General features: G+C 48.8%; 1 protein-coding gene across 3 annotated transcripts; it reads left to right on the top strand.

Moving 5' to 3' along the window:
• Positions 1-1024: 1024 nt before the first annotated feature.
• LOC122735319 (trichoplein keratin filament binding) lies at positions 1025-22417 on the top strand. 3 transcript variants are annotated; one of them, XM_043976769.1, is made up of 14 exons: positions 1025-1113; positions 2177-2329; positions 11285-11475; positions 14604-14814; positions 15323-15379; positions 16149-16217; positions 17310-17483; positions 18931-19043; positions 19183-19249; positions 19572-19744; positions 20765-20846; positions 20999-21184; positions 21268-21411; positions 21878-22417. In XM_043976769.1, the coding sequence occupies exons 3-14, from the start codon at positions 11285-11287 to the stop codon at positions 21908-21910; spliced, it is 1500 nt and encodes a 499-aa protein (XP_043832704.1). In that variant the 5' UTR covers positions 1025-1113; positions 2177-2329; the 3' UTR covers positions 21911-22417. The 3 variants fall into 3 exon arrangements, with proteins under 3 accessions (XP_043832704.1, XP_043832711.1, XP_043832719.1); XM_043976776.1 differs by lacking the exon at positions 2177-2329 and having other exon boundaries at positions 1026-1113; XM_043976784.1 differs by lacking the exons at positions 2177-2329; positions 11285-11475 and having other exon boundaries at positions 1038-1113.
• The last annotated feature ends 251 nt before the right edge of the window (positions 22418-22668 follow it).

Below are 22668 nucleotides of genomic sequence, written 5' to 3'. Positions count from 1 at the left end.
AAAGCTATTGAGGTAAAAAATGAGAAAAAGAGGAGCGGAATTAAAATAATTCTAATCTGACTTACTTAAACAAGTAATTGATGTCCAAAATATTGGTAATAGATGGAAGAAGGGACATTGCCGCCAATGAGAGCAACTTTATTCAGAAGTTTAACCAATGAGTAGACCAAAAGAATCTAAAAAACACCTTATTCAGCAAACACTTGGCCTTTTTTTGTTGTTCAGTCATTTCAGTCATGTCTTGACTCTTTGTGACCAGTCTCTATTTGGGATTTTTCTTGGCAAAGATCCTGGAGGGGTTTGTCACTTTTTTCTACAGCTCATTTTACAGATGAGGAAACTGAGGCAAACAGAGTGAAGTGACTTACCCAGGGTCACACAGCTAGTAGTGTCTGAGGCTGGATTTGACTCATCAGGAAGTAGGGTCTTCCCGCCTCCAGGCCCAGTGCTATATCTGCTGTGCCTCTAGAGAGGGACCCTGTTATATGTATATGCTTGGGGAAACCTAGGCATAAGGAATGTTTGTTTAAACTGTATTTTAGAAACTTCCTAAGGATTTTGCCCTAGGATTGGAGCAAGAAACAAAAGAAAGGCAGTGACCTCCTTGGGCTCAGGCATCCAGGATCAGAGATGGGTCCAGAAGAGGCCAGAGTCCTTAGGGACATCTGGACTCCTCTTGTTGAACAGGTATCTGGACTGTAATCCCCTTTGTGTCTCTTGAGCACTTAGCACTACTTAGCACAGTACCTGGCATGCAGCAGGCGCTTAATAAATGCTAGTTGATAGACAGACAGACCGGGGCATGGGGGTCGGCGTGCGCAAAGGCGCGGAGGCAGGCGATGGAATGTCTCACAGAAAAAGCCCCTGGAGCCCTGCCTGGCTAACAGACGTCCTTGCTTTCCGCTGCCTTTCCTTGTGGTTGCCTCCCACCAGGGGGCGCCGCTCGGCGTCTGTGACCCAGCCAAAGGAAACGCGTCCGCGCGAGGTTTGTCCCTGGCCGCCGGCCGTCCTACGTCACCCGTCCCCTTGACAACGGCCGGGAGAGCGCGCGGCTTGGCGGCTGAAGCGCCGAGGTGGCTGTAACGGCTGCCGAGGCGGCGGAAGGAGGTCGAGGTGAGGGCCGCGGGCGCGCGGGGCCTCGCGTGAGGCCCAGGGGCGGTGGGGAAACTGAGGCCCACGAAGGGGGAGCGACCGGCAACGGGGGGAGGGAATGTCGTCGCGGCCTAGCCTGGCCTGTTACAGCTGGGGAAACTGAGGCCCAGGAAGGGGGGGGGCATCCTGGGGAAGGGGGCCATGGAGGCGGAGCCTGGCGTGTTACAGCTGGGGAAACTGAGGCCCACGGGGGGGCGGGGCTGGGCGGAGAGCGGGTGCGGAAGTTGTCACAAATAGGGGAGGGGTGTGTGTGGGGGGGGAACAAGGCCAATCCAGAGATGTTACAGGTGGGGAAACCGAGGCCGAGCCTGGCGTGTTACAGATGGGGAAACTGAGGCACGGAGCGTTATAGGCCGCTAATCTGGATCTGAAAAGGACCTCAGAGGCTGCATCCAGCCCGCCCCCTCCGTGTTACAGATGGGGAAACTGAGGCACGGAGCGTTATAGGCCGCTAATCTGGATCTGAAAAGGACCTCAGAGGCTGCATCCAGCCCGCCCCCTCCGTGTTACAGATGGGGAAACTGAGGCACGGAGCGTTATAGGCCGCTAATCTGGATCTGAAAAGGACCTCAGAGGCTGCATCCAGCCCGCCCCCTCCGTGTTACAGATGGGGAAACTGAGGCACGGAGCGTTATAGGCCGCTAATCTGGATCTGAAAAGGACCTCAGAGGCTGCATCCAGCCCGCCCCCTCCGTGTTACAGATGGGGAAACTGAGGCACGGAGCGTTATAGGCCGCTAATCTGGATCTGAAAAGGACCTCAGAGGCTGCATCCAGCCCGCCCCCTCCGTGTTACAGATGGGGAAACTGAGGCACGGAGCGTTATAGGCCGCTAATCTGGATCTGAAAAGGACCTCAGAGGCTGCATCCAGCCCGCCCCCTCCGTGTTACAGATGGGGAAACTGAGGCACGCACTCTGGAGCTGGGACTGCAGAGCCCCTAACCCTGGCATTTTACAGAGGAGGGTTTAGGGGAGTCGTAAGGAATGTTAAGAGCTGTCTTAATCCAGTCCCCTCATTTTATAGGGGAGGAAACTGAGGCCCAGAGAAAGGAAGCAACTTGCCGAGGGAGTGCAGGAACGGGACACAGAATAGATACCTGGAGTCGGAGGGAACGAACGATGCCTTGATCGCTTTCCACGAACCACTTACTCCGTCTGAGCCTCGGTTTCTCCATCTGTAAAATGAGAGGGTTGATTCTCCGTGGCCTTTGAGGGTCATTTCATTGCGGGATTGGATGGTGTTGAGAGGCGGGGGTGTAGTGGAACTCGTGCAAACTTTGGGGTCAAAGGACCTGGGTTCGAATCCTTCCTTGATATTGGAGCATGTATTAAGCTTTAGTAACTTAAGAAATTTAAATACTGTGAACTTACCAAAGATTTTGAGAGGTTAATCATTTAAAATTTTAAAATATTGATGTTTTTCTTATTAAAATTCAAGCCCACTGTCATGTGCTCTGCAGCGCTCTAGTTGATTTTCATGCTTTGTGGAAACTTCCATCAGCCACAGCTCAGTGACTGAAAGCATTGCATGTGTCCTCCTGCCTTCGGGTCTTCCAAGAGAGCCAGGTTTGCCAGCGTTAATGACAGTTTTGATGTGAAAAAGTCTAGTGTAGAGAGACTGGGGCCTAGGTGGACCCCAGGGACCCTGCTCCTCTGATCCTTTGGGTTGTCATCCAGATGCTGTTGCACGTTGCATGTCTAACAATGGGGGCCCCTCTGTTAACATTAAAAACTTATATGAAATTCACAACAATCAGTGTAAAAGAAATTTAAGTGATTAAATTTTCCAATGATGTTTTCTGTAAATTTGTAGCATAGGAAGCTATTAAAGCTTAGAACCTCTAAAGACTTTCAGGGCACCCTGTGGAAGCATAGGGCTAGGGATGGACCTAGGATTTCATTGGTCTGAGGAACTCCCAGAGGAGAAAATCCCTCTAGTAGTGCAGATCTCCACCTTATTTTCCAGAGAAGCAGCAGGACTTGAAAATAGAAAATTGGTCTCAGAACAGGAAGACCCACGTTCAACTTCTGTCTGATCGATATGGTCAGTGTGGCCCCGGGTGATTCCCTTCACATCTCAGTGCTTGAGACAATTTATTCTTGCAGAATAAATCTCGAGAGAATACCAAAAAACCTAAAGTAGTTTGGGAGGGAGGGTACTGGCACTTGGGGGTATCAAAAGTGGTGCTTGAGTGGTTCTGAGAGGCAATGGGGAAAAGAGGGAAGGTGTTCCAAACATGGGGAATGGCGAGTGCAAAGGCCTGGAGGCAGGAGATGGAGCATCCTGTGGAAGGAACAGAGAAAGCCAGTTTGGCCCGATTGAAGAGTGGGAGGGGGGTAGTGACATCCACCAAAGCTGGAAAGGTAGTTGGGGTCAGGTTGTGAAGGGCTTTTGGAAGCTTACTTTAGAGAACGTAGGGAGCCACTGGAGTTTAAGAAGTAGGGGAGTGACGTGGTCAGATCTACACTTAAGGCAAATCACATCAGCAGCTGTGTGCTAGAAGCAGGGAGGCTTTGCAGTAATGCAGGTGAGAGGTGGAGGACCTGAAACGCAGGGAGCCGCGTGTGGCTGGAGAGAAGGGCCAGGTGCCAGAGGCCAGACGCTGCACAGGCTGGAGTGGTGCGCCTTGGTAACAGATTGATTGGCTGTGTGTGATGAGGGAGAGTGAGAAACTGAGGAGGACACTGAGGTGACAGCTCTGGGAGACTGAAGAATGGTCCAGTCCTTAACAGACAGGGAGGTTTGGCAGAGAGGGAGTGTGGACTCGCCAAGATGTCCCTGCGACATCCAGGCTCATGGAGCTCCTAGCAGCTGTGTGACCTTGGGAGAGGCCACTTCATCTCTTGGGGCCTCGGTTTGTTCATCTGTGAAATGAGGGCATTGGACTAGATGCCCTCTGAGGCCTGAGCGGCCAGACCTTGACCCCAAATCTCACCCCCTTCCCACTGTCCCACAGCTCTGGGCTCTCAACCTAGCGTCTCACTTCCCTTTCTCTTAGGGTCAGAGCCTTTAGAGCCAGAAGGGACCTTGAAGACCTTGACCTTATCAAGGAGGAAACTGAGTCCTAGAGAAGGCCAGTGACCTCCCCACAGAAACAAAAGTAACAACTCCAGATGCAGGGCTCTGACCTCCACAACAGACTGACTTCTCCCTTGTGATCTTGGGCAGGTCACTTGTCCTTGTTGGGCCCAGGTTCCCTTCTCTGTAGGAAAACAGAAGATGGCCTTTCCACGTTTCACATGAGACCCCATGACAGCTAGTGGACAGGAGAGGTGCCCAGCATCAGGGCACGTCAGGGCCAGACCAGGGCAGGGCTCCTTCCCGGGCAGCTCAAAACTGGAATTTGGTTTGTTTTTTTTTTAAAGTATTTCTGGGGGCAGCTAGGTGGCACAATAGATAGAGCACCGCCCCTGGAGTCAGGAGTACCTGAGTTCAAATCTGACCTCAGACACGTAATACTTACTAGTTGTGTGACCCTGGGCAAGTCACTTAACCCCACTTGCCTCACTTAAAAAAAAAAAGTATTTCTGGGGGCAGCTAGATGGCACAGTGGATAAAGCACCGGTCCTGGAATCAGGAGGACCTGAATTCAAATGTGGCCTCAGACACTTGACACTTACTAGCTGTGTGACCCTGGGCAAGTCCTTTAACCCTCCTTGCCCCACCCCCCAGACATATCTTTCTATAACTGTATTTCAATAAAATTGGTTTCCTTTATAACCCTATACAGGTTTTTTATGCATTTAAAAACATAATTCTGAAAAGAGATCCACAGACTTCACCAGAATGCCTGCCAAAGGATTCTGGATGAGACCTTTGGACTGGAGGGTGTTGAAAGCAGAGTGTCAGGCCTGGCTAAAATCTGATGCAAATTGAATTGGGTTGTTTAACAAATACAAACGCAACAGGTGATGTGAATTAGGGTTTTTCTAAGTCAATGCAGCTGCAGAGCACAGGCGTGGAATGTCAGAGCTGGAACGGTCTGCCTCCCACTTACTTTCTCTGAAGTGATACTGTCTTGAGTTATGTTATAGTGCATTGCCCCATATTAGCATTTAATAGTCACTTTTCTCCAGATACCAATTCTCTCATCTGTAGGAAGCTCTTCCAGCCCTGCTGTCCTTGGAGCCTGTGGTGGCCAGCCGAGACAAAGACCCTGAGGGAATGGGACAAAGAATGTGTGCCTGTAATCTAGGCATAGAGAGGCTTGCACTAGATAGGTTGGGATGCCAGGGCTGGACATTTCAATCCTACTGGGTTATATCATCTAAGTTAGGTTATATCATCACATTATATCATATCTTGTGGAATTTCTCTAAGAGGCAACATGGGTAGTGCAGCCCTGTCAGATTCACTGCAAGCAAAACTTAAATGTAATTGGGAAATGTTTAAAGAAGTAAAAATACAACAGAATCTAGTTAATGTTACTTTGTAGCTTTCTAAGTCAGTGTTCACTGCCAGGTACTGTGCCAAGCTGAGGATGCAAAATGAGGGGAAAAGCAGTCCCTGCCCTTAGGGAGCTGACGATTTAATGGGGGAGATGACAAGTAAACATATGTTCAAACAGGCGATGTACCAGATAAATAGGAAATTATTATGAGAAGGAAAGCGCTAGAATTGAGAGGGCCTGGAAAGGCTTCCTATGGAAGGTGAGCTTTTAGCTGGACTTAAAGGAGGCCAAGCAAAGATGAGGGGGAGAATACTTTGGCATCAGTGTGTAGAGGATATACTGGCATAGGAAGGAACTTAAGGCAGAGTGACCGATTGGGAGAATGTTGTCATAATATGGAGAAGTAATGAGGGTTTGAACTATGGTGGTCACTGTGTTAGTAGAGAAAAGAGGGTGGCTATAAGAGATGAGAAGGTAGAAACAGATTTGTCAGTATTATGTGGATTGAGGGCAAGTGAGGAGATGAGAATAATGCTGAGATTACACTCCTGACAGGCTTTGACAGAATTAGGGAGGTTTGGAAGTAGAAGAGATTAAGAAGGGGTGGCAGCAATACCCAGAAGAACTATACAAGAAGGATCTTAACTTCACCGATAACCATGATGGTGTGGAGCCAAACATCCTGGAGAATGAAGTCAAGTGGGCCTTAGGAAGCACTGCCAACAGTAAGGCTAGTGGAGGGGATGGAATGCCAGCTGAGCTATTTAAAATCCTCAAAGATTAAAGTGTCGCCCTTAGTATGCCCACAAATTTAGAAAACTCAACAGTGGCCACTGGGTTGGAACAGATTAGTTTATGTCCCAATCCTAAAGAAGGGCAATGCCAAAGAATATTCAGATTACTGAACAATTGTGTTCAGTTCACACACCAGCAAGGTTATGCTGAAGATTCTGCAAGCTAGGTTTCAGCACTGGGTGAACTGAGTGTTAGCAGAAGAGCAGGCTGGTTTTCAAAGAGGCAGAGGAATTAGAGACCAAATTGCCAAAATTCACTGGATTATAGAGAAAGCACAGGGGTTCCAGAAAAACATCTATTTCTGCTTCATTAACTACACTAAAACCTTTGACTGTGGATCACAACAAAATGTGGCAAGCCCTCATAGGGATGGAAGTACCATATTCTCTTGTCTACTGAGGAACTTTTATGTGGGCCAAGAAGCAAGTTAGAACCAAATACGAAACAGCTGATTGGTTTAAGATTTGGAAAGGGGTACAACAAGGCTGTATATTGTCACCTTATTTCTTTAACTTACATTATGTAAAATGCCAGGTTGGATGAATCAAAAACTGGAATTAAGATTCCTGGGAGAAATATCTACAGTTTCAGATATGCAAATGATAACACTGATGGCAGAAAGTGAAAAAGAATTAAGAGGCCTCTTGACAGGGGTGAAAGAGGAGAGTATAAATGCTGGCTGGAAGCTTTACATAAAAAAAACCAACACTTGAAGGCAGCTAGGTGGTGTAGTGGATAAAGCACCGGCCCTGGATTCAGGAGGACCTGAGTTCAAATCCAGACTCAGACACTTGACAACTTACTAGGTGTGTGACCCTAGGCAAGTCACTTAACCCCCATTGCCCTGCCCCACCCCCCAAAAAAACCCAAACAAACCCAACACCTAAGGTCTTAGTGCTTGGTCTCTCATCACTTCCTGGCAAATAGAGAAGACATGGAAGCAATGTCAGATCGTATATTTGGGGGCCCAAAGATCACTGCAGAGGACAATTGCAGCCATGAAATTAAAAGAAGCTTGCTCCTTGGAAGGAAAACTGTGGCAAATCTTGACATGGGATGGGAATGGCTTTTGTTTTTCTAGGCTTGACTTGGCCTCTAACTCACTCGGTGACGCTGAACAAGTCACTGGCCCTTTTGGGCTTTTGTTTTCTTGTTTGTTGAACAAGGGATTGAATTTGATTGAGAAAGTCCCTTCAGCTCTCACAGAGGATGATTTTCAAACATAGGCGTAGGTATGTGTGTATATGCACACACATTATACGCATACACATATTTGTGTGTGTGCATGTGTATACACCATCCTTTACATAGCATCCTTTGCTTCATTACAAAGAAGCGATGCCCCTTGGACAAACTATATAAAGCTCTAAATATTTGAGGCTACTTTGGCATCAACTCAGTACACGCCTTGGCAGGAGAAGAGCAGCTGCGATCTAACACCAGCAAGCTAACAGAAAATGAGCTTGCACCTGGAGAGTTTGGTGAGAAACAGCAGGGGGCTTGGGCAGATTCTGGGGTGACTCTGTGGCCTGGAGTTGGATTCAAAGGGCTTAAGGTCCCATGCCATTTATCTTACTGCCTGGGTGACTTGAGGCAAGTCCCTTTGCATTCTGAGCCTCAGTTTCCTCATCTGTAAAATGAGGGACTAGATGATCTTAGATCTCTCTTCCAGCTCTGTGGGCTTCTATGGTACTTTTCTTAGCAGAGGAGCATTAGGCACCAAGATGCCTCAGACTGGCTCAGGGGCCTGTTCATGATGGTCCTCGGCTTGGGGCCTTCCTGTCAGCTCTGGATCCTGAGGATGGGTGTGCCTGAGAGGCCGTGTGTCCCAGGGTCTGGTCTTGTGGTGTTTCTTGAAGGCAGGCGAGAGCAGTTAGAACTAATAACACACAGTGTGATGGCTGATGTAGACTTGAGACTTCACCTTGTCCAATCTCCTTCTTTAATAAATGAGGAAACAGACCCAGAGAAGGGAACTGATGTGTCCAAGGTCACGCAGGCAGTGAGCTGCCCAGCCAGCACTCAGAGCCAGATCTCTCCCCCAAGTCTCTTCCAGCCCTGCAGACTCTTCCCCCTTCTTGCCAGGAGACAATGTTTTGGCTTAGGCTCTTAGATCGAGAGGCAGTAGGAAGGGGGTGGGAGGAGGAGGAGGGAAGCATTTATTAAGCACTCATACTCTGGGCCCTGTGTTAAACGCTGGGGATACAGAGGGACACTCTAGCCTCAAGGGGCTTACATTCTAATGAGAAGAGGCATAGAAGGGAGAGCTGGAGGTGGGTGGAGTGAAGATACAGGCAAGGAAGCTGGTGTGAAGGAGGCAGGGGAGGAAGTCCCACCGAGAGTGAAGAGAAGTGGTGGCTTCCCCAGAGTTAGCAAGGAGGGCCGGCAGAAGGCAGAAATGGGGGCGCTGATGTACCAGCCGTGTCAGACATTAAGTTTCAGAGCTTATGCCCAGCTTTGTTTCTTCCAGAGGGAATGTCTTTACTGAGGGTTTACCAGGGAATTCATAGGTCGTGTCCCCTCAAATCAACCACACTCGGCTTCCAGTATTCTTTGGGAGGATGAGCTGTGACAGTGCACATACAATGCTTTGCTGACCTATATGGCCTATATGAACTGAGCTGCCGACCTCCCAGTGCTCCAAAGACTTAGTTATGGAGATGTAGCACATCTACACTGGGAGAGAGGATGCTCAGGGGCATGGCAGGGGATTCCCCGAACCAGTGAAGTCAGGTACCACCAGCTCCACCATACAGACAAACCCCCATCCTCCCCACAATCGCTTCAATCAGTATTAACCAATTCATCTTACCCCAAATGCAGTCTCTTACAAAACTACGTCTCCTTTTCAACTGAAACCTCACAGCACGTGTATAATAATAGTTCCTCTATCATGTGGGCTTTCTTCTGAGGTGGGAGGCTGGCCACTTGTGGTTCCCATTTTGTAAAAGAATAAACTGAGTTGGAGAGGGAAAGTGACTTGCTGCCGTCATACAGGAAGCTGATGAGGGAGTGAAAACCCAGGTCCAATCCCACATTCACTGTGTTCTTTCCACTGTCTTGCTGCTTTGTGAAGTCCAAATTCCCTTTCTGGGTCCTGAGAGGACACACAAAGATCAGTGAGGTAGAGTTCTCTCTGTCCAGGAACTTAGGGCCTAGTAGTAGAGAAAGGATTCAGAAAAGAACTAGGTTCCCACACAAGTCAGGGTCTAGACTAGATGCTGGGAGGGATTGGAGAAAGAAGGGACTCCTCAGCAGCTGAAGATGAGGGGAGGGGAGGAGGGCAAACCAGCAAAAGGGGAGGCCAGCCTCCAAGTCTAGAGGCAGGGAGCCCAAAGAGCACTGAACAGAGATACAGTGGACAGTTTACCACAGCACAGCCACTAGCACCACATCTGGATATGATTTGTCCAGGTTCAAATAATACAGCTCAGGGGGCGGCTAGGTGGCACAGTGGATAAAGCACCGGCCTTGGATTCAGGAGGACCTAAGTTCAAATCTGGCCTTAGACACTTGACACTTACTAGCTTTGTGACTGTGGGCAAGTCATTTAACCCCCCTTGCCCAACAAAACAAACAAACAAAAATACAGCTCAGAAAGAGGGGTCAGACCATACAGCTTCTGAACTGTCCCCCGCTTCCTGAGTGCTCAGCAGAAGTCTTAATCCCTTTGGTCCATTTCCCTCCAGTCCTCGGGTATCTTGTAGGTGATGGATATATGGTTCTCCCAAGAGCAGTCTGTACTGAGCTCATGTGCATGTGCTCCTCGGTGTAGACGGGTCATGACCTTCATTCCGCACTGTCCTGGATGGTTTTTTGCCCAGATCCGTCACTGAATCACCCTTGCGGCATCGTCCATGCCACTGACGGCCTCTTCTAGCTCTTTTACTATTCTGTGGGCGCCTGGGTGGCCCTGGGCTATCTCCATTCTCTCACCAAAGGTCTCCCCCTCATAACATCCTACACGTCTTAGACGTGCTGCCTTTTATGCCAGTTCTCGTCAGCCTTCGTAGACCTACCATGCATCTTGTCTTTGCCCTTTGGGCCACCTGAAATGCTAGTTTGTCTTAGATTGTAGTGTAGTATCAAGGTATGTGATGATCCTGTTGATGTTCCGGTTTTTGCCATGAATTGCTAACTTTACTTAACACTAAATTAAGAACCACTAGAAATGGCCTCAGTGTCATGGGGAAAGCAGGACCATTCAGCCCTTTGGTTCTGGTGCAGGTTTATTGCCCTCCTGGAAACCAGAAGTGGCCACCTAAAGCTCATGAGGCCTCTTTCTTAGCTTGAGATTGTGGCCGACTGAGCCCCGCCAGCGCCATCTACACTAGTGCAGGGATCCCTCATCAGGGATCCCTCCCACGATGGCCAGATCCCCCTCTGGAGAGCTCTGACGGCCAAGACATTTTTCCCTCGTGTTGAACCACAGCTCGCCTTTTTGCAATGTCATCCTGCCCTGCAAGGCCTTCCTGGGCTAGTCTGTGCCCTCTTCCACCTAAGAGCCTCTCCGAGCTTGAAGATGGCTGTCGTAATCTCTCTGCTTGGCTTTTCCTTTTCAAGCGAAACACCTTCACTTGCTTGAGCAGATGCTTACGTGGCATGGGCCCACGGACACTTGCCATCTAGACCTTGGAGCCGGCCTCCCGTGGACTCTCCAGTTGGCCAGCGCCCTTTCTGAAAGGGGGCACCTGGAATTGAGTGGGGTCTGGTCAGGTCCCGGGACAGTGGGAGTGTCACCTCCCCTGTGCCGTGCCCAGGGCCTGAGAACACAGTGACTTTTGGGGCTGCTGTGTTGTGCTCATTTCCTCTCAAGCTTGTGGGCCAGTAAACCATCTAGATCTTTTGATCTCCTGTTTCCTTAGGTCGGACCAGACTTAAGTGGCGAGCATAGGGTCTGGCCTGCAGCAATTAACTCCCTCCTCTCAATTGTCCTTATTGCCCAGATGGCATTACCTACCATTCCCTTCTCCTGGCCCACCCGCAGCAGACTGCTAGAAAGGCAGATTGTGCGTCACCGAGAACAAGAAGCCCGATTCCGGCAACAGTGGGATGTCAACAGTCGCTATTTCAGAGAATCTGATGTCTGGAGCTCCAAACAGGCCCAGTGGAGCTCAAGAGCATGCTACCAGCAGAGGTAATCGTGGGTGGTCCTGGCCTGGCGCAGACACCGGCGCCATAAGATGCTTGTGGTAGAGACTGGAAGGGTAGGTCTCCTTTCCTAGAGCAGTGGCCTCCAAACTGCTGTGATTGTGTGCCCCTTCAGGAATACCCCAACATGGCTACGTGTGGCTATTTTAAACGCTACACGTGGACTGTCAATGTAGATTGTTCATTTAAAGTGGACACAGAAGGAAGTGGAATAAACATGAAATAAACAACATTTTAAAGTCATTTTCTTTATCAGTGGAACAGAAAACCTTTGCTTCTCACTAGCTGTTAACAATTTGTTGCCCTCACTATTAGTAATCATTTTTACTGAAAACGGTTTAAGTGAATGTGCTTCATTTGGGGCGGGGGCGGGGATCTTGGTTTATCTGTGCTGAGCAGTGAGTAGCCTGTCATAACTTTAGAGGACACATGATGAAACACACCTCCCACTTCCTGGCAGAGATGATGGACTGAAGGTGCAGAATGAGCTATACCTTCTTAGACGTTGCTGATGACATTGATTTGATTTGTCTGGCTGCATGCATGTGTCGCCAGAGAGAGCTTCTCATTAGAGGAAGGTGGGTGAGAAAATGGGCAATGATAGAGATCCAAAGAAGAGCATCGATCAACCATTTAAGAATGCACAGAAGAAAACAAAAAGGCGCAGAGAGAAACCAGGTTACTACTGCTGAGCTGAATTTAATCTGTCTTTTAAAAATCAAGGCATTTCTCCATACGGTCGGTCCTCTCTTATTGGCATATGAAAATGTTTCTGTTGATATGTTTACAATAACAAAAGAATTTTTTTTTGTGGGGCACTGAGGGTTAAGTGACTTGCCCAGGGTCACACAGCTAGAAGAATATGTTTTTTAAAGGGTTTTAAAAACTGTAAGGAATTGGTTGTGATTTGGGGTTTCTGTGACCCCATCTTTGGCTGGGATTGGAGGCCCCCAAACGCACCCATGCATGCTGGCTCAGATGGGACACTTGCACACCTACATGAGCCTGGCCAAATTATAATGACGGGAAGCCTAGTGAGGGTAGTCAAGTGAGCATTCGGAAGCTGGGGGAGCTGGCATTTGTAAAGCCGCTTGTTATTTCTGTCAATCAGGGCTGCCAGCCAATTAGCTTGGGGCTGTTTGTGTGTGGCCACCCTGTTTCCTGGGAGAGAGAAGGGAAGAGAGGGCACTCTGGCACACTCGGGGGCCTCCAATCCCAGCCAAAGATGGGGTCACAGAAACCCCAAATCACAACCAATTCTTTTTTTTTTAATTAATAAAGTATTTTTTCCCATTACATGTAAAGATAGTTCTCAACTTTTGTTTATACAAGCTTTCCAATTTCAGATTTTTCTCCCTCCCTCCCTTCCCTCCCCCCTCCCCTAGACAGCAGGTAATCTGATATAGGTGTTTTATATATATATATATATATATATATATATATACACACACACACATAATAACATTAATCCTATTTCTGCATTAGTCCTGTTATAAGAGAAAAAATCAGAGCAATGATGAAAAACCTCAAAATAGAAAAAAAAACACAACAGCACCCAAAACAAAAGAAATAGTATGGTTCAATCAGCATCTATACTCCACAGTTCTTTTTTTTTTTTCCCTTGGATTTGGAGATCCTCTTCTATCATGAGTTCCCTGGAACTCTTCTGTACCATTGCATTGGTGAGAAGAATCTAGTCCATCACAGTAGGTCAACACTCGATGTTGATGATACTGTGTACAATGTTCTTCTGGTTCTGCTCATCTCACTCATCATCAGCTCACATAAGACCCTCCAGGTTTCTCTGAACTCCTCCTGCTCATCGTTTCTTACAGCACAATAGTATTCCATTGTATTCATATACCACAACTTGTCCAGCCATTCCCCAATGGATGGGCACCCCCTCAACTTCCAATTCTTTGCCACCACATAAAGACCAGCTATAAATATTTTTGTACATGTGGGTCCCTTTCCCCTTTCCATGATTTCTTTGGGCAAAAGACCCCAAAGTGACAACCAATTCTTTACAAAATATTTTGATTTAACACTTTGTGATTCGGCACCTAGAAAGCCTGGGTCTGAGTTCACTTCATTCTGTTACTCGGTGGTAATGGTCGTAGACATCAATTCAAATGGAAGAAGAGAGATGTAGTGTGGCACAGTGGAAAGGGCAGTGGCCTTGGATTCAGAAGGCCTGGATGCCAATCCTGCCTCTCACCCTCCCTGGGCGACCTTGGTTGAGCAAGTCCTTATGCCTCCCTCAGCCTCAGTTTCAGAGATGGTTTTGTTTTTTTTTAATTAGTGAGGCAGTTGGGGTTAAGTGACTTTCCCAGGGTCACACAGCTAGTAAGTGTCAAGTGTCTGAGGCCGGATTTGAACTCAGGTCCTCCTGAATCCAAGGCCGGTGCTTTATCCACTGTGCCACCTAGCTGCCCCCAGCCATCTTCTAATTTTGAATAGGCTCATATTATTAGTATTATCTTCAGGCAGTTTTCTTTGCAAAAATATTTTTAAATTGTGTCCATTTTGTGAGTTAGTTTTATGAGTTAGTGAGTTAATGACTTCAAATTATATAATATGATCTTTCAATACATTAGACCACTAACTTGCTGACTGCAATAAGTCTGATGATGTGGGCAGTGAATAAACACATGAGGGGCCGCTACTAGTCCATTTGCATTATAAATCTCTTCCCTCACAGTTCCCCATGAATTTATTATATGTGACTTCTGACACAGACCAAGGGAAGACACCAGGGCCAATCTCTATTAAAACTTAATGGTGGGGACAGCTAGATGGCACAGTGGATAGAGCACCGGCCCTGGATTCAGGAGGACCTGAGTTCAAATCTGACCTCAGACACTTAACACTTACTAGCTGTGTGACCTTGGACAAGTCACTTAACCCCAATTGCCTCACCAAAAAAAGCCCCCAAAAACTTAATAGCTCTAATTTCTTATTTTTTGATAAGAATAAAAGTTGTATTTCCTTCCTGCACCCTGCTGGACTGTCTTGAGCATTCCCTAGGGGCTATGCACCTCATTTTGGAGACCACTGCCCTAGAAAAGTTTGCACAATTCGATGGTTCATTGTTATGATCTTTTTCTTGAGCAGCATGCAAGCATACGAACAGCAGAAACTGAAGGAAGAGAAGAAAAAGAGTTTGGTGGAACGAAGGAAACGTCTGGCTAAACTCCTGGCAGAGGAGAGGAGTCAGTTCACCAAAGAACTGAAAGAGAAGAGGCTGAATGTGGCTTTGAGAGAGAGTGACATGAGAGCAAGAAGCGAGAGACTGAAGTCGGCAAGAGAACAAGAGAGGAAATCGGTACCTTGGGCAGGGTGGGCCGGGCTGGGCTGGGCTGGGCTGGACCGGGCAGGGCCCTTGACTTGTGCATTGCAAGTTCTTCCAGAGCCAGCGAACTATCTGCCCCACTCTCTGGTTTGCACAATTGCATTTAGAATCGTTCTTCTTCACTCCCATTTCCAGCATCCCGTGCCATGGCCTTCAGTGGTGACGTGCTAGCCAACCCGAGGCACTTTTGCTTCCTGCTCAGTTCTTTGAAAGACTTTGAAGTGGGAGAGAGTGTCTATGTGCTGCTCGACTTCTAGGCCACCTTTTCTCATGACTGTAGGAATAGGTCCTTTCATTAATGCGAATGGACTCCTCTGCACAGGAGGCTTGGTATCTTTGCTTCCAGAGCAGAAGGAAGGAGACAGAATATGTGGGGAAAGGATCATTGCAGAGATCTCCCAAACCTGCCCAGATCTGTCTGTTGTTAGTTTCCTGAAATTGGGGGATCTGCCACGTCTCATTTTTGGTCTGTTTTTCACAGGTTGCCGAACAGCTTCTGTATGAACACTGGAAGAAGACTGACCCCAGATTTCGACAGGTGAAAGCTGAGGGGATCATTCTGTTCTCCTTCCTGCGTAGATAAACTCAGTTTGCCAGACTTACTCTAATTTTTTTTTTTTTAGTGGGGAAATGAGGGTTAAGTGACTTGCCCAGGGTCACACAGCTAGTAAATGTTAAGTGTCTAAGGCTGGATTTGAACTCAGGTCCTCCTGAATCCAGGGCTGGTGCTTTATCTACTATGCCACCTAGCTGTCCCCAGACTTACTCTAATTTGTATCTCTTGCTAGTTTGAGTCAAGTGGCAGATTTTTTGACATTTGACTCCAAAAAAGGTGTTGACATTAATGTTGTTTTAGTTACATAAATGAGTGAAGCCTCAGTGGTATCTGAATGAATAGATTTTGTGTACCTTTGTGGTTATAGAATGATAGACTGGGAAGCTCCCTTTGGGGCTGTTCTTTTATTTATCAATTGTTTTAGCACCTCTGTGTTGGAAGGGCCCCCAGAGGCCACCTACTCCAAACCTGTACCTAGGTTATGAATCCCTTCTCCAAAATCCTTGTGAAGTCACCCCCAGTTTTTGCTTGTGACTGTAGCAAATCGCAGCCCAGACATTGATTTTGAACACTGTGTACCTGCCTTTCCGATTTCTGGAACCCTGATGTTCAGACCCTATTTCTTGGCATAGGAAGAACTCAACAGTTGTTACCCCTTTGGGAAGCCATTGTGATTGAGTACAAGCCCCATCCCTTGTTCTCTGGGTAAGGGGGCTGCCCTCTAATATCTCCTGCTCTTGTCTCTCTCCAGATTGAATCAGCTCTTCACAGAAAGCATGTGGTAGACTCCTGGGAATCTCAGCTGTCAGAAAGAAAACAGGTAGAGAGGGCCGGGTTTCCGGTTTGCCTGGGTCTGCTTCTCAGAGGGCATCCCAGGCTTGAAAGGCTTATGCACTTCTAGGAAGAGCAGGAGCCATGCAGTTCACTGAACAGATTTTCATTTTGAGGAGGAAGGGACATGGTGGAGATGGTCTGCTGGACATGGAGTCAGGGGAGGCTGAGGTCCAAAACTTGTTTCTTTCACATCCTGGTTCTGGGACTGAGCAAGCTCCTTCACCTCATGCAGCCTCAGTTTCCTCCCCTGTAAAAGAGATGATAATGGAAAGAACCCTTAGTCCTCCAGGGAGCCAAGAGCATCACGGGAGCGGTGTGCATTTGGAAAGCCCCCTGCAAACCATCAGGCGTGTGGGTCTGTGTCATACTGTGTGACAGGCTAGGACTTGTACTGCGGTAGATCATGCCATAGACTGTCGGAAGCAGACCAAGGCCTCCTGGCCCTGAGGGCACTTAGGAGCAAGTCAGCCCCTTGTTACCCAGAGGTGGACGTTTGTAGCATCTTAGGGACCTTTCAGAGTGTCTGCTTCATCCCCTTCCTGCACAATAAGGAGAATGATGTGCGCTTCTATGACATTTTAAGGTTTATGAAGTGTTTTCCTCACAACAACCTCATGCGGAAGGTAGAGAAAGAAGTCTTGTGCCCATTTTACAAGTGAACGGATTGCTGCTGAGAGAGGAGGAGGCTTGCTGGGGCAGAGACAGGCCCAGAGCCTCTGTCCTCTCATTCCTTCTTGGCCCAGTGCTCTTTTCACTCCGAGCACTGCCTCAGGGGAGGGAACCTAGCCCAGGATTCGGTGACATGTCCATAGGAGAGGGCAGTAAGGTGCAGAGTGGGGCTTCACACCCCCCTCCTCTGAGGCTACCTGCTGTCCCTGTGACGGCATCACCTCAGCTGCTGTGTGAGCCCGGCATACGGTCCCCAACCCCATCTCCATCTGGGCACACGCGTCAGTGCAATGACGTGGCCACCATCTCTTACTGCGTCAGTTTGCCCTGAATTGGTTAGGAAGGATCTTGTAAGGCCCTGCTCAGCCCCCACCTGACTTATTGTCGCTTGTTCATTTAATTCATCTAGCAAGAAACTGCCGAGAAAGAAGAAAAAATACACTTTGAAAACCAGTATGAGAGGGCCAGAAGGGAAGCCATGGAGCGGATGAGGCGCGAAGAAGAGAAGAGACGCCTGGAGGACAAGCAGCAGGCAGAGGCTTTGCTCCAACAGATGGAAGAGCTCAAGCTCAAGGAGATGGAGGTAAAGGGGCCCAGTCCCCCCGGCTCGCTCTTGTTCCTGTTTAGCGCTGATCGGGAGCCCAGGTCTGAGAAGGCCCTGGCTCAGCGAGGCTGTCTGAGGGCCCAAAGGCTGGTCCGGGAGGAGGGCAGCCCAGCCAGGTGTGCCCGGGGTAGGGCAGGGCAAGCTGTTGTATTTGTCACCTGTGCCTGTGTGTGCACAGACATGCATGTATACAGGCTTCATTTATGTCATTTTCTGCAGTTTCCTTGTAGGGAGGGGATGCAGATCACCAACCCTCCATGACATCAATTGATGGTCTTTGGCAGCTGTTATAGCCAAAAAATTTCCATTTTTGTGGCTCTCTGGTAGTGCCCCTGGCTGGTCCTTAGACTGTGGACGTACATTTGCTGTTGGGTTCATAGCCAAAGCTTTTTTAGGTTGATCAAAAATTCCTGAACTTGTGTTCCACTGGTCTGGCCCTCAGGAGCCATTAGGTGATCTCTGAGCCATGATGGAGGAGGTTTTTGGTGGAGCCTGTGTGTGTGTGTGTGTGCGCACGCGCGCACGCATGTGCATGTGTGCAAGCTCGCGTGTATTTCTCCAGCAGTCTGACCAACACTGGAGGGTTTCAGTCCCTCTTAGTATTGGAAGTACTGGTAAAATCATGGATCTTTGAAGTCCAAGTATAGTTTTTAAACACATATATGTGTCTGTGTCTCCCAAATGCGCACACATCCCTACATAAAATGCATAAATCCTAATATCTCATCCTAGCATTGTGACCAATCTTCAGCCCGTATTTGGATTAGATTAGTACATTACTTTTGTTCCTTTGTTTTATACACACACACACACACACACACACTTTCTGTTGTTAGGTCCTGGGACATTAATGAAATGTAGCTAACATAAAATTCCTTAGGTGTACCTAGAAAGCTGCTGTTCGGATGTCTTTTCAGTCTTGAATTCCCAAATGATTGCCATGTAGACTGGATTTATTCTGATTTTTCTTAACATTCATCATGGGACCCCTGATGTCCACAAAAGGTTTCAGGGTTAGTGTTCAGAGTCTTTCTTGGGGAGGAGCAGCTAGGTGGCGCAGTGGATAGAGCACCGGCCCTGGATTCAGGAGGACCTGAGTTCAAATCTGACCTCAGACCCATGACACTAGCTGTGTGACCCTGGGCAAGTCATTTAACCCCAATTGCCTCACCGAAAAACAAAAAACAAAACAAAACAGAGTCTTTCCTGGGGAGACCTGGTATTACTCTGAATCAGGGTACTAGCCAGCCCAAATCCTCATGCCAATGAACCTTGTGTGTATCTGGCTGGAGAGAAGAGGCCAGGGTCCCTTTCATTCAGATTTCCCCACTGATGTGGCATGCGTCCCTGCTCTTCGTGGTAATGACTGAGCTCTTCAAAGAGGGGAAACAGAGCTCACATTTGTTTATTTTGATTATGGCGACAGGCCACAAAACTGAAGAAAGAACAAGAGAATTTGCTGAGGCAACAGTGGGAACTTGGTTTACTGGAGGAGGAAAGGAAGAACATGGAGGAGTACAGGAAGAAAGCGGAGCTGGGGTATGTGCTGGGGATGGGGACGGGCTTCTGGAGCCAGAATCCCTGTAATAGTGAAACTTGGTTTCCCCAGAACTCCAGCCAATAGGGCAGAAATGATTCTAAAACACTCAGTGCAGTTTGTGTTTCTTTTCATCTTCAGACGCTTTTTGAGACACCAGTACAACGCTCAGCTGAATCGACGTGCCCAGCAAATCCAAGAGGAGCTGGTAAGAGGAGCCCCACCACGCTCCGTGTAGTGACCCCCTTGTCCCTTTACATGAGCACCCCAGGATTGTCAGGTGACACACAGAGGGGAGGGATCAGGGCTTAAAAGATTGAGATTGGGGTTTGTGAGGAGTTCTCCCATGGGTGCTCTTGAGGGCTCTTCATTCTTGGCATGCTGCGGGGGAAACCTTTGGCTTATCCACATACTAAGTCCATGGTGTGTGGAGCACTGTGCTAGGCAGATACAGAGACATCGTCCCTGTGGAGTCTGCGGCCAGTGCTGGCGAGATAGAAAGGTCTGAAGCCCACCGCGACTCTCCTCAGGAGGCAGACAAACGGATTCTCTTGGCCCTTCTGGAGAAGGAAGATGAGGACCAACGGCGGGACTCAGCCAGGCGGGAGCAAGCAGCGGCAGATGCCGCGTGGATGAAACAAGTCATTGAGGACCAGCTGGAAGTGGAGAGAGCACGAGAAGCCGAGCTGCAGATGTTGTACAGGTGAGGGGCAGAGTGGCTCCCTCGCGGGGTTGTGCTTGGCCATGCTCTGTTTTTCCTGCAAAGGCTTTCTGCCGTATGTGAAATCTTAACCAGGTTGTTCACGATTCACTTTGGGAAGTTCTGTAGCTGAGTTAGTGGTCCCTGTCGTTTGCCAAGGCCTGTTGGTTTTACCTTGGGACCCTCTCTCGAATACGCCTGCCTTCAGTGCAGGCCCTCATCAGCTCCGGCCTGGATGAGCGCAATAGCTTCTGGGTGGGGGGTCCGCCGCCTCAAGGCTCTCTCCACTCCAGTCTGTCCTCCACTCAGCCACTCAAGTGGCTTTCCTGTGGCCTCCTGGAGCAAATACGGAATGTTCTGCTTTGTACTCAACGCCCTTCCTCACCTGGGCCCTCCTGCCTTTCCAGTCTTCTTACACCTTACCTGCCTCCACATACTCTTCAGTCCAGGACCCTTCATCTCACAGCTCTGAGCCTGGAGTGTCCCCCTGCCTCTCTTAGGTGCCACCTAAAATCCCGCTTCGTGTTCCTGCCTTCCCTGTTGGCTGTCTCCAGTTTATCCCGTCATTAGCCCCTTGGTGTGTGGTGGTGTGCACGGCTGTGAGCCGTCTGTCTTCATATGCCCAGCACACCACTGGCACGTAATAGATCATTTAGAAGGGAAGGTAGCCCAGCCTGCCGAAGAGCCGGATCCCTTTAGACAAGTCTCCTCACCTCCCGAGCCTCGGTTTCCTTATCTGTAAAATTGGGATGATGATGGTTCGTGCTGCCTGCCACTGCGTGCTATGGCGCCCCCTAGAGGTGTGAACTCTCCCAGAGGGAGTCTTGGGGCGCAGTCGCTGCTCAGACAGGAGGCCCACAGCCTTGGATGGGCGGCTCCCTCTTTTAAGAAGCCATGTTTGATCTAGAATGTTGGGAGGCTAAAGTCGATTCTGGGGCCCAGAATGGTGCCTTTAGAGCTCCTCAGGGCTCCAGCAGATTAGAATTGGTGACGCTCAAGCTCCTTCGCTTTCTCTCTCTCCAGGGAAGAGGCCAAGCAGATGTGGGAGAAGCGAGAGGCCGAGTGGGAGAGAGAGAGGCAGGCTCGAGACCGACTGATGAAAGAGGTAGGAGGCTGTCCAAAGGACCCGCCCTTTGGCTCACCCCTTCGGCTGCCTGCCCGCTCTCTGTTCCGCCATCTTCGGACTTCCGTCTTCTCCTATGAGCCGTCCATTGGGCAGAAGGCTTCAGGTTGTCCCTTTCTTCTGTCCAAGAACAGGTTCTTACAGAGAGACAGCATCAGCTCCAAGAAAAGATTGCACTAAACCGGCGTGCGCAGGAGGAAGCCTTGAAGTACAGGGAGCAGCTGATTCGAGGCCTGGAGGAGGCGAGGGAGGAGAGCCGCAGGGAACGCGCTGAGGAGGCAGAGCTGAAGACGGCGCGTAAGCAAGAGCTAGAGGCCCAGGTGAGCCTGGTGGGGCTGAGCCCGGGGCCTCGGCAGGCCGAGCCGCCCCGGGGACCTTGACCCACGCCCCTCTTGCCGCTCAGGTTGCAGAGCGCCATCTCCAAGACCAGGAGGAACAGGAGCAACAGAGAAAGGAAGAGGCAGAGGCGAGGCACGCGGACCAGTTGTCTGAGGAGCTCATTGAGCAGGAGGCCCGCCTGATGAGCCAGCGCGGCTTCCAGTCCAAGGTACAGCCTGCTTGGGGCCCGACCCTGCTCGGGCCGGCCTGCACTTCAGTTCAGCAGGAACTTTGAAGAGAAGGTCACTTCTGTGGTGTGAGGTGCTGGGTCATTGGCAGAATATTCCTTCTTGTTTAATGCCACCTGTTCCTTAAGCCCAGTTTGCCTCTGAGCAATTTCTACCCATTGTTCCCAGTTTTCTACTTGGGGTGGGGGTGGGGGGCAAGCAGAACTGGGCTAATCTTTCTCTTCCAAGTGAAAGCCCCTCAAATACTCAAAGTCCGTTATCATAACAACCCCGCCCCCGCCCTGGTCTTCTCTCTGGGGCCTAAACCTTCGTAGTTCCTTCATGTAAGCCCCTTCGCCACAATGGCGGCTTCTTCTGGATGTTTCCTTTACCTTGAATTTCACGGGAGTTGTTCTCTCATGTCCAAGGTGAGAATGCTCAGTGGTATTTCTGCTTTCTCTTTTCTAGCCCTATGGGCGTCCCAAAATTGCCTGGAACTGAACCCGGATGCCCAGAAAGCCCTAGGACCAAGGACACTGAGGTGTCGGCTGCATTGCTAATAAAACTGATCAGGTATTCTGGGGATTACAAATAAGCATTCTGTTACGCTCGCCGTTTGGAAAAGGTTACTGGAGTATTGCTCAGAGTAAATTAAATGGGCATGGGACTGGGCCAGACCCTAAGGGGCTGGGGCCTGTGCAGGCAGGCTAATGTAAAAATGTAGGCCTTGTCAAAGTGTAATGAAAGAGGTGAACGTTTAGGAAATTTTCAGTTAGTTTTCTATGGAAACTAAGTTATTTGTAAATAGCAGAAAGTTCTAAAGTTCTTAGTTATTAAGTGTTGGACATTTGGCTCTTCAGTAAGAATTTCATGTAAACTGTAAGATAGAATGTGTCTGAGCCGTGGGCTCATGCTCATTCAAACCCCCACAGTTACCAGTAAATGTAAACGTTTAGTGATGCTGTTGGCTTATTGTATAAATTTAAATCGCTAAAGGCCATTTATTTATTGGAGATGTTTTTCAATAAATTTCTTTTAAATGAACATGTCTTGTCTTTATCTCATGTATTCTGTCTGTTGCTAATAACAGGCTAAGGGTCTTTGTGCAGTTTACGACAGTTGCTCAGTTGAAGATCCCTTGTAAGTCACTAAAGGGTTGACTGTAGCTTCTGTTCAAGTGGGCAGAGCTTCTGCCAGGAACAGTGAATGCAAGTGGATACAAGGAGGGTGGGTTAAACAGTGAGAATCTTGAAATACTG

This window comes from Dromiciops gliroides, chromosome 1 (assembly GCF_019393635.1).
Source record: "Dromiciops gliroides isolate mDroGli1 chromosome 1, mDroGli1.pri, whole genome shotgun sequence".
Lineage (NCBI taxonomy): Eukaryota > Metazoa > Chordata > Mammalia > Microbiotheria > Microbiotheriidae > Dromiciops > Dromiciops gliroides.
This window is presented reverse-complemented; position numbering and strand designations above follow the sequence as displayed.

Excerpts from the sequence above, each read along its gene's own strand:
- LOC122735319 (XM_043976769.1), top strand. The coding sequence starts at position 11,285 with ATGGCATTACCTACCATTCCCTTCTCCTGGCCCACCCGCAGCAGACTG. Across the intron at positions 16,218-17,309 it reads AGCTGTCAGAAAGAAAACAG|CAAGAAACTGCCGAGAAAGA; the intron begins GTAGAGAGGGCC and ends TAATTCATCTAG. Across the intron at positions 19,044-19,182 it reads AGGAAGAAAGCGGAGCTGGG|ACGCTTTTTGAGACACCAGT; the intron begins GTATGTGCTGGG and ends TTTCATCTTCAG.